The 15,073-nt window shown below is 36.4% G+C and overlaps 1 protein-coding gene across 1 annotated transcript in view; it reads left to right on the forward strand.

Annotated features, from left to right (window-relative positions):
- The window catches only part of WDR49 (WD repeat domain 49), a 139,092-nt gene that overhangs the window by 22,701 nt on the left and 101,318 nt on the right, over positions 1-15,073 (forward strand). The window contains exons 4-5 of the mRNA XM_042903330.1: positions 4,362-4,538; positions 5,370-5,544. Of these exons, the coding sequence (XP_042759264.1) occupies positions 4,362-4,538; positions 5,370-5,544 (352 nt within the window). The remainder of the gene's footprint in view (positions 1-4,361; positions 4,539-5,369; positions 5,545-15,073) is intronic.

Genomic DNA, 15,073 nt, shown 5'->3' on the forward strand with positions numbered 1-15,073 from the left:
TCTGACTAATTTCACTTGGCATAATACCCTCCAGTTCCATCCACGTAGTTGCAAATGGCAAGATTTCATTCTTTTTGATTGCCGAGTAATACTCCATTGTATATATCTACCACATCTTTATCCAGTCATCCATCAATGGACATTTGGGCTCTTTTCCATAGTTTGGCTATTGTTGATAGTGCTGCTATAAACATGGGGGTACATGTGTCCCTTTGAAACAGTGTACATGTATCCCTTGGATAAATGCCTAGTAGTGAATTGCTGGGTCGTAGGTAGTTCTATTTTTAGTTTTTTGAGGAACCTCCATACTGTTTACCAGATTGGCTGCACCACCTTGCATTCCCAGAGATAACAGTATTAAGAACCAATATCTACCCTTGGCCATTTCCAATTCACAGCCAGTCTAGTTAGATCTATATCTCCCCTCTTTGAAATCCAAAGCATACAATTGTTTAATCTGTAAATATTTCATAAAAAATCTCCTTTTTTTTTAGCATAACCATGATACCACGATCACATTTAATAGCAATTACAATAATTCCTTATTCTCAAATATCCAGTCAAATACACATTTTCTTTTCTTGTAATTTTTTAATAGTTTGTTAATTCCTCATTTGATAGTTTATTTGAATCACGATCTGAATAAGATCCAAACCATTGTGAATTGTTGATATGTCTCTTTTGATCTATGTGTTTTTCCCCACCTCTTCTTTATTATTGCATTGTTTTGTTATTGCTATTCTGTTTTTGTAAGAGAAACTGGTGTTTGTTCTTTAAAGTGTCTCAGTCTGGATTTTGCAGACTGTGTTTAGAGGGGGTTGTTTTACATGTCTCCTTGTTCCCCATATTTCCAGTAAATTGGTAGTCAAATCTAAAGCCTTGATCGGTTTCAAGATGGTTCGTTCTGGAATAGGTGTTCCTCAATCAGGAGGCACAAAATGCCTGTTCTCTCTCTTCCTGGGATGTGGACAGTTATTGCTGATTATTCCTTGATCTGTCAATTTATTAGGGGTTGCAAGATGATGACATTCTAATTCCATCATTTCTACTTTCTTTATAAGCTGGAATACCTCTATAAAAAGAAATTCCACCTGTCAATTATTTAGTTATAATGTAGTACAAATCATAGAACAAAGGAGGATGAATGGCTAATTCTTTACTTCTATTTGCCAGTATTCAGAATCCTCTAAAGACGAAAAATGAGCAAAACTATCATTATTGTTATCAATATCATCACCAACTCATGAGTTTAAGCAATTTTATTTGCTTCAGTCCACCGAGTTGCTAACTCATCCTTAAAATTGTACCATCTTTATACACTGGAATGAATACAAGTCAGCTTCTGAGTCTTTTCTGCTATAACTGTGTTCGTCTTTGAAAGCTTCTTTGTTTTCTGGTGTGACAAGCTGTTCCAGGATCATCTTGCATATTTATTATGCCAGAGCCAGAGTCCTCCATGTTTCCAAAAACCCAGGGTTTTTTTAAGTGGGAAATGGTAGGCTCTACTGCCTTGAACGTAAAGAATCATCATCATCATTAACTTCCAACGTGATGCACCCTGCTCTATTAATCTTCTCAAGATCACCATGAAGTGGACATTGTTCCTACTTTAAGAATGAGAGACTAGGCAAGGAGAGGTTGTGGAAATTGCCCCAGGTCACACAGAATGCATGTTGTAAGATTTGTATACAGAGGCAGCTTGATTTCAGAACCTGTGTTTCAGAGTCTTTGCTGCCTCTAGAGTGGTAGCTGGACATCATCACATCCAGTCTCTTCTTGCTAAGGATCTGGTGTTAATGTTAACTATATGGATTACAAGATGGTTCAAGCCCAGATTTTCTTTTATATCTGTGTGCAGCATTCTGTTATTATCATGCAATGTTTATGTTGTTATGTTGTGTAATGATTATGTCGCATTGTTTCTTCTTTCCAGGACTGATAACTAAATCTTAGCCTTTCCTTTGCACTTTTGCAACATAGAAGTTTAAAGAGGGTTGCTTTTTTCTTCTTTCCTCAAAGAGCTTTATTGAGATGTAATTATACAAAATGCACCGCACATACTAAAAATACCCAAGTTGACAGATTTTAATACATTTGTCTACTGTGAAAAATCAACAGTACAATGAAGATAATGAACATAATCGTCACGCTCAAAAATGTCCTTGTGCCCTTTTGTAATCTCCTGTCCAACCTCTCCCATCTCTCCTTGTCAGGTAGCCACTGATATGCTGTCACCATACAATAGTTAGCATTTTCTAGATTTGTATATAATTTACATCATATAGTGTATACTCGTTTTGGTCTGACTTCTTTAACTTGGCATGTCATTGGATATATCAGTTTATCTTTTTATTGTTGTGTAATATTCCACCATGTGGATATAACATATCCTTACCAACATTTGGTATGATCAGGGTTTTCTTACCCACTTAATTTTGGCCATTTTAATAGGTTTGTATTGGATCTTATTGTGGTTTTAATTCACATTTCCCTAATGACTAATAATATTGAGCTTATTTTCATATGCTGATTTGCTACCTGTATATCCTCTGGTGAAATGTCTGTTCAAATCTTTTGCCCATTTTGTTGTTGGTTTTATTTCACTGAGTTTTGAGAGTTCTTTATATATTCTGGATATATACATTTATCAGATGGATGATTTACAAATACTGTCTTACAGCACATGTTTTGTCTTTGTATTTTCCTAACACTGCTTTTGGTAGTTTCATTTTCAGATTGTTCATTACTAGTGTATAGAAAAAAATTGATTTTTAAAAATGACCTTATATCCTGCAACTACACTGAACTCATTTACTGGTTTTGATCATTTTTTGTTGCTGTTATTCTTTAGGATTTTCTGTGTTTACGATTATGTCATCTACTAACAAAGATAGTCTAACTTCTTCCTTTCCAAACTGGATGCTTTTATTTCTTTTTCTTGCCTAATTTCCCTTTCTGGAAATTGCAGTGTGGTATTGAATAGTAGTGGTGAGAGTGAACATCCTCATCATGTTCCTGATCTTAGGGAGAATACATTCAGTTTTCCACCATTAAGTATGATATCAGTTGTGGGTTCTTTGTATCAAGTTGAAGACGTTTTCTTCTATTCCTGGTTTGTTGAGCATTTTTATCATGAAAATGTGTTAGAATTGGTCAAATGCTTTTTTTGGATATATTGAGAGAATCATATAGATTTTGTCCTTTAGTTTATTAATAGAGTGTGTTACATTGATTGATGTTTGTATGTTAAAGTAGCCTTGCTTTCTGATATAAATATCAGTTGGTCATGGTATGTCATCTTTTTTATATGTTGTTGGATTCTCTTTGCTATTGTTTAGTTGACAAATTTTACATCTATATTCATTAGGGTTCTTGATATGTAGTTTTCTTGTATGTTTTTGTGTAGTTTGGTGTTAAGATGGTATTGGCTTCATAAAATGATTTTGGAAAAGTTGCCTCCACTTTATTTATTTATTAATTTTTTTGTTTTTTGGAGAGATTGAGAAACATTGTTGCTAATTCTTTAAATGTTTGGTCGCATTTATTAGTGAAGCCATTTGGGCCTGGGATTTTCTTTGTGACAACGTATTTGATTACAATTCAATTTTGTTGTTTTACTGATATGTTTGCTGAGATTTTCTATTTGGTCTTGAGTTAGTTTAGGTACTATTTTTGTTTTCAGAAATTTGGAATTTCATCTAGGTCGTCTACTTTGTTGGCATGCCATTGTTTATGATATTCTCTTATAATCTCCTTTTATTTTTATCAGGTCGATAGCAGAATACACTTTTATTTCTGATTTCAGTGATGTGTATTTTCACTCTTTTTTATCTTGGGTTAGTTTAGCTGAAGTTTGGTCAATTTTATCGACAAATGTATTTACACTTTTAAAAATAGTTTTGGGATTTTATCTAACTTGTGAAGGCTACTTACAGAGTTTTTATCAACTGATTTTTGTGAAAGACTGCTTGCTTTATAAAGCATAATTTGTAAAGCTTCTGGTATGACTGTGTGATGCTCTAGACCTCTGTTTTTGTCTTTCCTTTGTGATTAATCATCTCGTCTCCCATGGATGGATGAGGTTGGCAGGTGTGTGAAGTGGAGATACAGAGGAAAATATGTTCAAATGCCTTTAACGGGAAGAACTTTTTCTTGGCTAGAGTCCAAAGTTAGAATAAAGTCCACTTGTGCTGCCATGCTGTGCCTCTATAATACTGTTAGTGACCTGAAGGGAACAGTGTCTGATTTGGGGCTAAGAGTCGCATGTCTCCTTTGTATACTGATTTTACTAAATTCATCAGAAAAAATACTTTCTGTATTTCTGTATTTCTTGAACAAATATTTTCTATTTGTTACTTTAGATAGCAGTGGCTTTTACGAGTAAAGAGATTTGTTTCTATGATCTGCTGTCCAAAGGAGAATTTCCTTGTCAATATAAACTCCAAGGCCTGAAGGGAACACCGATTTGTATGGAATATTGGTATGACGTCCTTGATGCCAATGAATCAATTCTTTCTTTTGGGGACATAACTGGAAAGGTAAGTGAGGGAAGGAAAAGTTGAACACTATGGATTTAATCAGCAAACTGTAGCTCAACATAGAAATAGAATACAAGGAGTGTGACCTCCTAATTGAGCTACACTACAAATTATAAAGCCACACCTTCTGGGCGTGGAAAAGAAGGATTAGGTCACAGTTCCCTTTCTTGCTTATGAAAAACAGCCTTCATGTGGTTTTCTTGTCTATGTATAGTCTCATTTTCCTTATTTAGAAAGAAATTGTAATTTTTTTTCACCAAACGATGCTTGATCTCTTAGGTCCCAGTTTTAATAAACATCAAATTTTAAATGCCCAAAATTATCTCTTATAACTCTTTCAAATTAATTACCCTGATTTTCATTTAAAAGCCTCCTCTGTACCCGCTCCCTGGGCAGTGCTTGTTTCCTGCATCACTTAACAAAGGGATAGCTGCATTAGAGAGGGCAGCACAAGAACCCGGACATTGGATGCAATGACTCCTCTATCACATTCCACCTAACCGCTAAAAAATTATTATTTGTTGAATGCCCATGAACTCTGAAGTGGTCTAATTTGAACAATTTCCTCTCCTAATTGTGAAAGCTTTTCACTCTTTGTGTTTTTAATCACAAGTGTATCATAAAAGCAAATAATGAACTGCCCTTGGTAATTGCTTTACCAACATTATAGTTGTTCTGTCTTTTAGTATGACTGCCTGCATCCTTTAAATAATATTGAGGAAATTCCCATTAATTCAATACCTATTCCTTATTAATCTTAAAGAACATAGATTTTTTTTTTCCAACAATGATCCTGCCCATTTTTGTTTTCCTTTCAATATCTGTCTCAAGGTTCAAGCAATTGTTTTCACGACGGCCTTGATTTCCCTGTTTGAGCGTCCTGCTAATGCACACGAAGACGAAGAAGCCACTGTGACTATTAACTGGGCAGAGCTGCTCTCTGGATATCACAAATGTTGCTATACATTAGAGCATAATCTTCATCATGGAGATTGGGTCAGGCAAGGTACTCAATTTGAACAGTAATGAAAGAAACGGTCACCTTTGACGTCTACATTTACATTTTTTTGTTGGAAATGTTTCCCATAAAATGTTAGTCTCACAACCAATAATTGGTTCTCCGGAAGTTTGGGCCTGGATTGTCAGCTATCTCCTGCACACTAACAGTTCTTTCTTTTCTTTCCTTCTAAAATTTCATGCAATTAGTTCAGGTGAACTGTGCATTGAAGACATCTCAAGAGAAGGGAAAAATTGTCATAGAATCCATTTAACTTCAACCCAACTCTGATCCTAAAAGTCTCATCTACGGGCACCTGGGTGGCTCTGTCGGTTAAGCATCCAACTTCGGCTCAGGTCATGATCTCACGGTTCGTGGGTTTGAGCTCCTCATCCGGCTCTGTGCTGCCAGCTCAGAGCCTGGAGCCTGCTTCAGATTCTGTGACTCCCTCTCTCTCTCTCACTGCCCCTCCCCTGCTCACACTCTGTCTCTGTCTCTCTCAAAAATAAATAAAACGATAAAGAAATTTTTTTTCTAAGTCTCATCTAGCCACATCCATGGCTGCTTAGTGAAAGAATGCAACAAGTGCCCTCAAAACCACTCCTTTGTTTTCTTCGTGTTTTCATGAAAGTATATTCTTTTGATTGTCTTCAAAAAGGATCTTCTTTTTTTCCTGTTTGTTGATATAGTGACTGGGTTCGTCTGATCTACAGTACTTGAGTAGTATTTCTCTGTGTGACAGATTATGTCATAAAATAGCATCTATAGAAAGCCAGAAAATTCCTAATACCTTGTCATCAATGAGTTTATTAGTTTCACAATATATATAACTTATACAAAGTTTGCCTCTGGTCCAGGATCTACATGTGCAATATCTGTTCTGATATCTCTTGGGTCCTAGTATCTACTAGTCTATGATAACTTTCTCACTTTTAAATTGCAACATTAAATTATGCCCATTGAAAGGAATGGAAACTAACAGTCTCTTTGACTATTATCTTATAGGTCTATTCCTAATATATTTTGAAGGAGAGATATTCAAAATGGACCCAGCTATTGGCCCTTTTAGTATTTTTACCCTCTTGAGTTTAGAAGGTTGCAACTAATTCTTTAATTCATGGCCCACAATAGTAATATCCCACAAGATGGGAACTATAGGTTCTATATTTTTTTCTTCACTATAAATCGTATCACATCTTTGATACCTTCTGCCCATCCTTTAATGCTGGCATGATATTGAATGTGGGAAAGACAGAAGATGATATTTTTTGGTTATCTCCTCTGTGTTGCAGGCACAAAATTGTGTGTTATATTTGTATAACATGGATATAAGAATCACAGTACTAGAAACTGCAGGGAGCTATTGCAGCTGCTTCCAAACAAGCATGGTAATTGAAATATACTAGACATGCAATGTTACATTAGGTTCAAGTGTACAACATAGTGATTCCACAACTCTGTACGTTACACTGTGTTCACCACAAGCGTAGCTATTATCTGTCACCATACAACCTATTACAATATCACTGACTATATTCCCCACACTGTACCTTTTATTCCTGTGATTTATTCATTCCATAACTGGAATCCTGTGTATCCCACTTCTCTTCATCAGTGTTGCCCATACCTCATCCCCAGCAACCATCAGTTTGCTTTCTGTCTTTATGGATGTTTCTGCTTTTTGTTTATTCATTCGTTTTGTTTTTTAGATTCCACATAAAAGTGAAATTATAGGGTATTTGTCTTTCCCTATCTGATTTATTCCACTTATTATAATACCCTCTAGGTCCATCCATGTTGTTGCAAATTGGAAGCTCTCATTGTTTTTTATGGCTGAGTAGTATTCCATTGTGTGTGTGTACGAGTGCGTGTGTATATGTGTATGTATATATGTATACACGTATATATATGTATATATGTCACCTCTTCTTTATTTTGCGTATCTGGGCTATTCTAAATAATGCTATCATAAACATAGAAGTGCATCTATTTTTTTGAATTAGTGTTTTTGGGTTTGGGGGGGTAAATACCTAGTAGTAGAATTACCTGATCATGGTATTTCTATTTTAATTTTTTGAGGAAACTCCATCCTGTTTACCAATTTATATTCCCACTAACAGTGCATGAGGGTTCCTTTTTCTCCACGTCCTCACCAATACTTGTTGTTTCTGGTCTTTTTAATTCTAGCCATTTGATACGTGTAAGGTGATATGTCATTGTGGTTTTGATTTGTATTTCCCTGATGATTAGTAATGTCAAGCATCGTTTCATGTGTCTGTTTGCCATCTGTATGTCTTCTTTGGAAAAAAAAATGTCTATTCATGTCTTCTGCCCATTTTTTAACTGGATTATTTTTTTTTTTTTCCCTGTATTGAGTTGTATTAGTTCTTTATATATTTTGGATGCTAATCCCTTGTTGGATATATCATTTGAAAATACCTTTTTCCAATCAGTAGGTTGCCTTTTCATTTTGTTGATGGTTTCCTTTGCTGTGAAAAAGGTTTTTATTTTGGTGTAGGTCCAATAGTTTATTTTTACAAGCATGTTATTTTAATACATAAAACAAACACTAGATAGACTATAGTAATAAAGTACTAATTCTTAAAATCTGCTTGTAGTAGGCTTCCTCAAGATTAGTGTATTATTTGAGTTCCATGACCTTAAATTACTATAAATAAATACAGAGAAGTAGCTAAAAGAATTTTGTTATTGAAAAGATTGGGGATAGGGGCGCCTGGGTGGCGCAGTCGGTTAAGCGTCCGACTTCAGCCAGGTCACGATCTCGCGGTCCGTGAGTTCGAGCCCCGCGTCAGGCTCTGGGCTGATGGCTCGGAGCCTGGAGCCTGTTTCCGATTCTGTGTCTCCCTCTCTCTGACCCTCCCCTGTTCATGCTCTGTCTCTCTGTGTCCCAAAAATAAATTAAAAAAAACGTTGAAAAAAAAATTTAAAAAAAAAAAGAAAAGATTGGGGATATAACAAGTAAAGTTTTCAATTTGATATTATATTTTCTGAATATGAGTAGTATCTAAATACTCTCTTCACTTTCAGTGAGAGAATGAAAAGTTTCCACTCTAGACCCTGTCATAGTTTCATTTAAACCTAAATTCAACTCTGCTGGTAACTGCTTATAAGCATTTGTCTGTTAAGTTGCAGGACAAGGAGTTTTCTGTAGGTTCAAGTGAAATCATTGCTCATCGTGTTTCCAAAATATCATTCTAATCTTTGGTTCCCTCATCTAGTGACAAAAGAACATGGAAACTTAGTTTAGTATCAACACTGTAATTCATGTTTATGAACTAAGCAATCCAACTTTGAAGTCTGGCCTCTGAATCACTGCAATTAGGAACTGGCTACAAAAACATTTTACATATGAAAGAAATATCAAGGATGTTTACTATCTTATTAGGATTACATATTTCTTAGCTCTGTGAATCAAAACTCATTGTAATTAAGTGATTCATTTTTGGAAAAATAGCCGAAAAAATATATTTACATTAGTCAGTTTATTTAAATTGTGGACTCAATGTGTCAATCAATCAACAATTATTTATTTGTCTTTTATGTGCTCTAAACTGTTTTAGGCCTTGGAGACTGTAGAAGAAAGATTAATTATAACCCTCAAGAAACTTAGTATAGGAATAAGAATTAAAGACTCATGTAAAATAACTTATTAGAACATTGTACAATGGTACTGAAGATTAGCTACTAAACCACATAAATGAGATATTAACTCCCATAGTATTTCTTAAGCAGCAAACATTATGAGGAAAGCTTCAAGAGTAGTTGGTGCTACTCAAAGGATGGATAGGTGGAGGGAAAAAGAACACAGAGAACATGAGTAAAGGGAGACAAGCAGACACAATGAAGGGAAGAGAAATGGACATGAATAGATGAGAGGCTGAGTATTGAGCAAATACAAGTGAGTAGGTCTAATAGGGACATATGTTGGAAATCTTGGCAACTAGCCCTATTTACACTTGATAGAAAATGAAACAGTGAAGCACTGAAGGTTTTTGAGGATACTTGGAAGACCTAATGCACACAACATTTAGGAATGGTTTCTTTGATAGTTCTGTTTGGCATAGGTTGGAGGACAAAGAAAGACACTGCAATCAGACTGGCTAATTATAAGGCTTTTGATGATGAGAAAGTGGAAATGATAAAGCAAGCAAGGAAGGAGGGAAATAAGCAACCTTCCGAAACAGGAATCTTCAGGACTTGAGGTCTGAACATTTGAAATGATGAGCCATTTTAGAATGTCCCACAAAGACATCAGTTTCCAGGTGGGGAATGTTCAGTTTGCAGATTGCAGATGCCCTGGTCCTACCCAGTGCTCATATTCTTCTCCATTCACCTTCTCAATGTGGACTACCTCTGAAGGATTCCCATATTCTGGGATATTCCAGATCCTGCCACCAAAGCAGAGTCTTACTTGCCAGTTTTGACCCCAAAACATCCCTTACCTTTACCAAACTCCTTATTTTGCTGTTTCTTGTCATTCATATGGACTTTGCCTTACATGATTTGCCTTACATGATTTTCAGGGTTCTCAATTTGAGCTATGCTCCTGGCTTCGTAAAAATCTTGCTTTCAGATGCAGCTCAATCTGTGAAGGAATCCTAAAAATGTCTGTACCTACATCACAACTTTTGTCCTGCCTGTCATAACTCTTTCAAACCCAGAGGAAATTTGGATGTATCACATGCAAATCACATGTATACATAAACTGAAAGCTAAACGATCTTCTTAAGGCGTATGATAGGTTTTTTATTCTCCATAGTGTCTACTGTAACACATGGTACCATGTTTTGCCCTATTTTCCCTTTCTCACTGTTTTTAAGTAGCTTACTTGTGATGTGCTTCAGTTTATTGGTGTGTGTGTGTGTGTGTGTGTGTGTGTGAGAGAGAGAGAGTGTGTGTGTTTACACTGCTTAGAATTCATTGAAATTCTTGGATATATGGGTCTGTAGTTTTTATTAAATTTGGAAATTTTTCTATTGTTATTTTTCCCAAAATTGTCTGACCCCTTCCTTTTTTTTTTCTGGGGCTCCCATTATGTGTGTGAAATATCTTAGATGTTTCATATTATCCTGCAAGAAGCTTTATACATGTTTATTCAGTCTTTTTAAAATTTATTTTAAATCACTATGTTTTAGTTTAGTTAGATTTTCTTTCTATGCCTTTGAGTTTCTGTTTCTTTTCTTCTGAGATATTGCAGAATGGTTTCAGATGATGGGGCTGCTTCTCTGGTTCACGTGGGCCAGATCGTCCCAACCTAGCTCTGAAGGGATGATGGCTCTGCAGAGAGTCATGGTGTAGCCACACCCAGAGGAGCCAGCACAGCAGTGGGAGCCCCTCAGAGAGCTGCAGCATAGGTGGACAGCAGCACCAAGCCTCGGGAGTAGCATGGCCATTCCAGTGGATTTGTAAGGGAGAGCATCAAGCCAAAGAGAATTATTCTTGAGTGTTAAGGTTTCACAGGGTTTTCTTGGTTAGACTTTGTATTTACTTGGTATCTAGTACCCCTTTCTTCTTTCCTATTTCTCCCCTTTGGAATGGGAATGCTTACCATATGCCTGTTCCACCACTTTTTTGGAAGCACACAACTTGTTTGATTTCTTGAGTTCACAGCTTGGAAAGAAATTTTCCCCAGGATGAATTGTATCCCAAGTCTTTGTATCTGATTTAGATGAGACTTTGAACTTAGACTTTAGAGTTGATGCTGGAATGAGTTAAGACTTTTGAGACTATTGGGATGTAATTTGCTTTCAAGAAGGACATGGATAGGGGAGGGGCAGAATGTTAGGGACTAAATGTTTGTGTCCATTTCCAAATTCATATGTTGAAATCCTAAGCCCCATATGATGGTATTAGAAGGTAGTGCCTTTTGGGGCGCCTGGGCGACTCAGTTGGTTGAGCGATCGACTTCAGCTCAGGTCACGTCTCACCATTCGTGAATTCAAGCCCCACGTCGGGCTCTGTGCTGACAGCTCAGAGCCTGGAGCCTGCTTCAGATTCTGGGACTTCCTCTCTCTCTGCCCCTCCCCCACTCATGCTCTATCTCTCTCTGTCAGAAATAAATAAACATTAAAAAAAATTAAAAAAAAAGAAGGTAGTGCCTTTCGGAGGTGGCTAGTATAGCTCTCATGAATAGAATTCATGCTCTTATAAGACACCTCAGAGAGTCTCTCACTTCTTTCCCATGTGAGAATGCAGTAAGAATTTGGCCACCTATGAACCAGGAAATGGGCCCTTACCAGACACTGAATCTGTTAGTGCCTTGATCTTGGACTTCCCAGTCTCCAAAACTGTGAAAAATAAATTTTTGTTGTTTAAGCTACCTGGTCTGTATATTTCATTATAGCAGCCTGAATAGATTAAGACACTGGATAAATACTACTGAAAAATATTTCAAAAGGAAAGAGAGATACCAAAAGAAATCTTGCTCATTATTAGTAGATTTAAAAAAAAATAGGGTTTTTTTATGGTTAAAAAAGTGATTGGGGTAAAAAAGATTGCAAATAGTATATAGTTTAATACTATGTGAATCAATATTGAGGAAAATGGATAGGGGAGAAGGCAATTTAAAAAGTATATAGAGTCTAGAAAGGTGAAGAGTTTATAACATTTTCTCTTATTTCAAATTTAATTTTTCTTAAAAATAATTTTTTTTTAGCGTTTATTTATTATTGAGAGACAGAGAGAGACAGAGCATGAGCAGGGGAGGGGCAGAGGGAGACACAGAATCTGAAGCAGGTTCCAGGCCCTGAGCTGTCAGCACAGAGTCCGACACGGGGCTCGAACTCACAAACTGCGAGATCATGACCTGAGCCAAAGTTGGACGCTTAACCGACGGAGCCACCCAGGAGCCCCTCTTATTTCAAATTTTAGATTTGAAGCCCAAAGTACCTGTGAAAGAAGGACCTAATTCAGTCCTAACCAATGAATGAATGCCTGTTCCCAGATTTAGCAGTAGCTATTAGAAGCTTAAATACAACTTTTTTTGTTTATTTGCAGCTCAGTTATTTCAGTATGAGGAGAAGGAAAGAAATACTAAAATAATGCAGCAGGGAGAGGAGGGCAGGAAGGAATAAAAAATAGAACAGTGGGCCTAATAGTGATCCCTGGTCCACAAGACTTAACCTGCCAGGAGCAAGCAACCAACAGTTGCTTTCATTTGATATATAATTTTTTTTTTTTTTTTTACCCCAGCGACATGAATCGATACTCTTAGAACTCCTCAAGAAATATTTTTTGTTGATTTTATTCTTAGTGTGAGAAGAGAATATACAATTGGGGAAAGAAAGAAATAAATGAGCAAGTATGGTAATAATGTTTCGTTGAAGCCAAGGATAAAATATTTATAAAACTGAAATGTCAAAGGAAAAACTTAGAGTCAGACGTAAGAATATTAACTTACTGCTTTAAGATAAGGTTCAGATTTCTATTTTAAAACTTTGAAGGAGAAATATTTTCATCTTGTCTGAGTGGTTCTGTGTCACATTTTAATAGAAAAATAATTACATTCTAAAAATGCTTGTAAAGTACAGAGATTTTATGCAATAGGGGCAAGACATAAATGTCTTAAATCTGAGAGAAGTTTTCCTTTTTTCCCAAGTAATTGTCTCCTCTTATAGACAATATCATTGGAAACCTTGGAAACCATAGACTGGCAGTATAGCTTTTGAAAAAGTGAGCACTAAATTGCCAATAATAAAAAAAGCATTGATTTTTTTTTTTTTTTTTATTACTCTGAAAGGTGTTTTGTCTCCTTTGTTTGGCCATGGATGGGAGAAGGTACAAAACAGTTTGGACTGATAACAAAATCAGTAATTGCTGCACTAATTAATAGAGGTGTGCCAGAGAATTGAGAATACAGCTACCAGGCCACATTTCCTTAGGAAGCCTTTATAATTGATAGAGATGAAGTTTGGAATAAGGGCTACATTTAGTCTCTTGTTGTGCTTTGTTCCACTGCTCTGCATCTAAATCAGTCCAGACAAAAAGAGGGTGCCTTCCTGAGTTAGCTAGAACACCGTGTCCTTCCTATCAGTTCTCTCACTGTGTTTAAAGCTGTCGAAATGAGCTTTGAGCTGGTAGCCTAGGTCTGAAGAGGTCTCTTCCTGCAGCCTGTTTAGCAGCATGATGGGCGTTAAGATCCATTTGTATCATGGGCATGGGCGTCCAATCAGCATTTTGAACAGTCATTAAATTAATTGCATTATTATTTTTTAATGTGCCCAGCAGTACTGAGTTAGATGCATTTTGATTTTTAAAAACGAAATAGGGTGATTCTTTCTGTCCTTCTTACAATGGTAGCCGGTCACAATATAGGCGGCCATGTGGTGGTCTCAGAGAAAGGGACTCAAACTTCAAAATAAGAAATGTAACTGAAAACCAACTCTCTCAAGCAAGAGATCATCAAAGAAAGTTCAAGGTAGGGTGTTTTCCTAAAGCCGTATGACTCCTAAAGTAAAAAAGCTTGGAAAATGATAATAAGAGTTCTTAGAAATGGCCCCATTTTCTACTCTGCTACAGCTTGTACCTGTTGGCAGAGGATATCAGGTGGCCTCATTCTAGCTTATTTCAACTTCACCTAATGGCATTACTTACTTGGTTTTTAGGGATCACATTCCATTTTCAGATCACTTTCCTCACCTTAACTAATTGCCATTACACAGGGTCATCCTGACAGCACACGCACGAGAACAGAACAGGGATCAATGGCAGTTCGCTTAACGCCTTTTTCATGACTAAGTGGCAAAGAGCGGAAGCATGGAAAGTGAACATCTTAATGGACAGACATGATCAAGTTGTCCCCTGAAGACTTTTTTCCCCCTGAAAACAGTATCTAAAAGTAATTTAAAAAGTATTTTTCCTCCACCAATCTTGAAACTCACTGAGGATATTAAAAACAAATCATTTATTTTATCAGCTCACCCCATTCCCTAGCTTGATATTTTAAAAACTTTTCCATCATAACCTATCATTTCCTTTGCTGTCTTCAAGAAGGGAGGAAAACATTTTTATTTATCAGATAATTTGATTTTAAGGAAATGGCTTTACCCTCACCTTTTACTCGGGCATTCTCAGGAGCTCTGGCATTCCACAGTCTAATCAGATACAAGTTATATCTTGGTCTGGAAATAAAGTGTGAATTGTTAAGCCTCCGATATGTAACACTACACGCCCATAAATGTCACTTGGGAGCCTGCAGATTCAAATCTAAAAGCAGTCCTTCGAATACCAGAGCAGAACGTACTTTTTTATGTGTTTTTCTTTATAGCCTCAAAACTGAAGATGATAGTTCAATGTAATGTGGGAACACAAGACAAAGTAATCTTCTGCACAGAAATACTTTATTTTGACTGTACCGTAATGACGTCTTGAAATTTCCATGGATTTGAAGATACAGCGTTTGTTATATACTCTAGATCAGATAGTATTGCTTCACTGAGTCAAGTTACAGTAACCCTTAGCATTTTCTGTAAACAAAAGGAATATTTTCAGTGAGGTTGCTTCCTAATGAGAACAGATG

Source organism: Panthera leo, chromosome C2, assembly GCF_018350215.1.
Source record: "Panthera leo isolate Ple1 chromosome C2, P.leo_Ple1_pat1.1, whole genome shotgun sequence".
NCBI lineage: Eukaryota > Metazoa > Chordata > Mammalia > Carnivora > Felidae > Panthera > Panthera leo.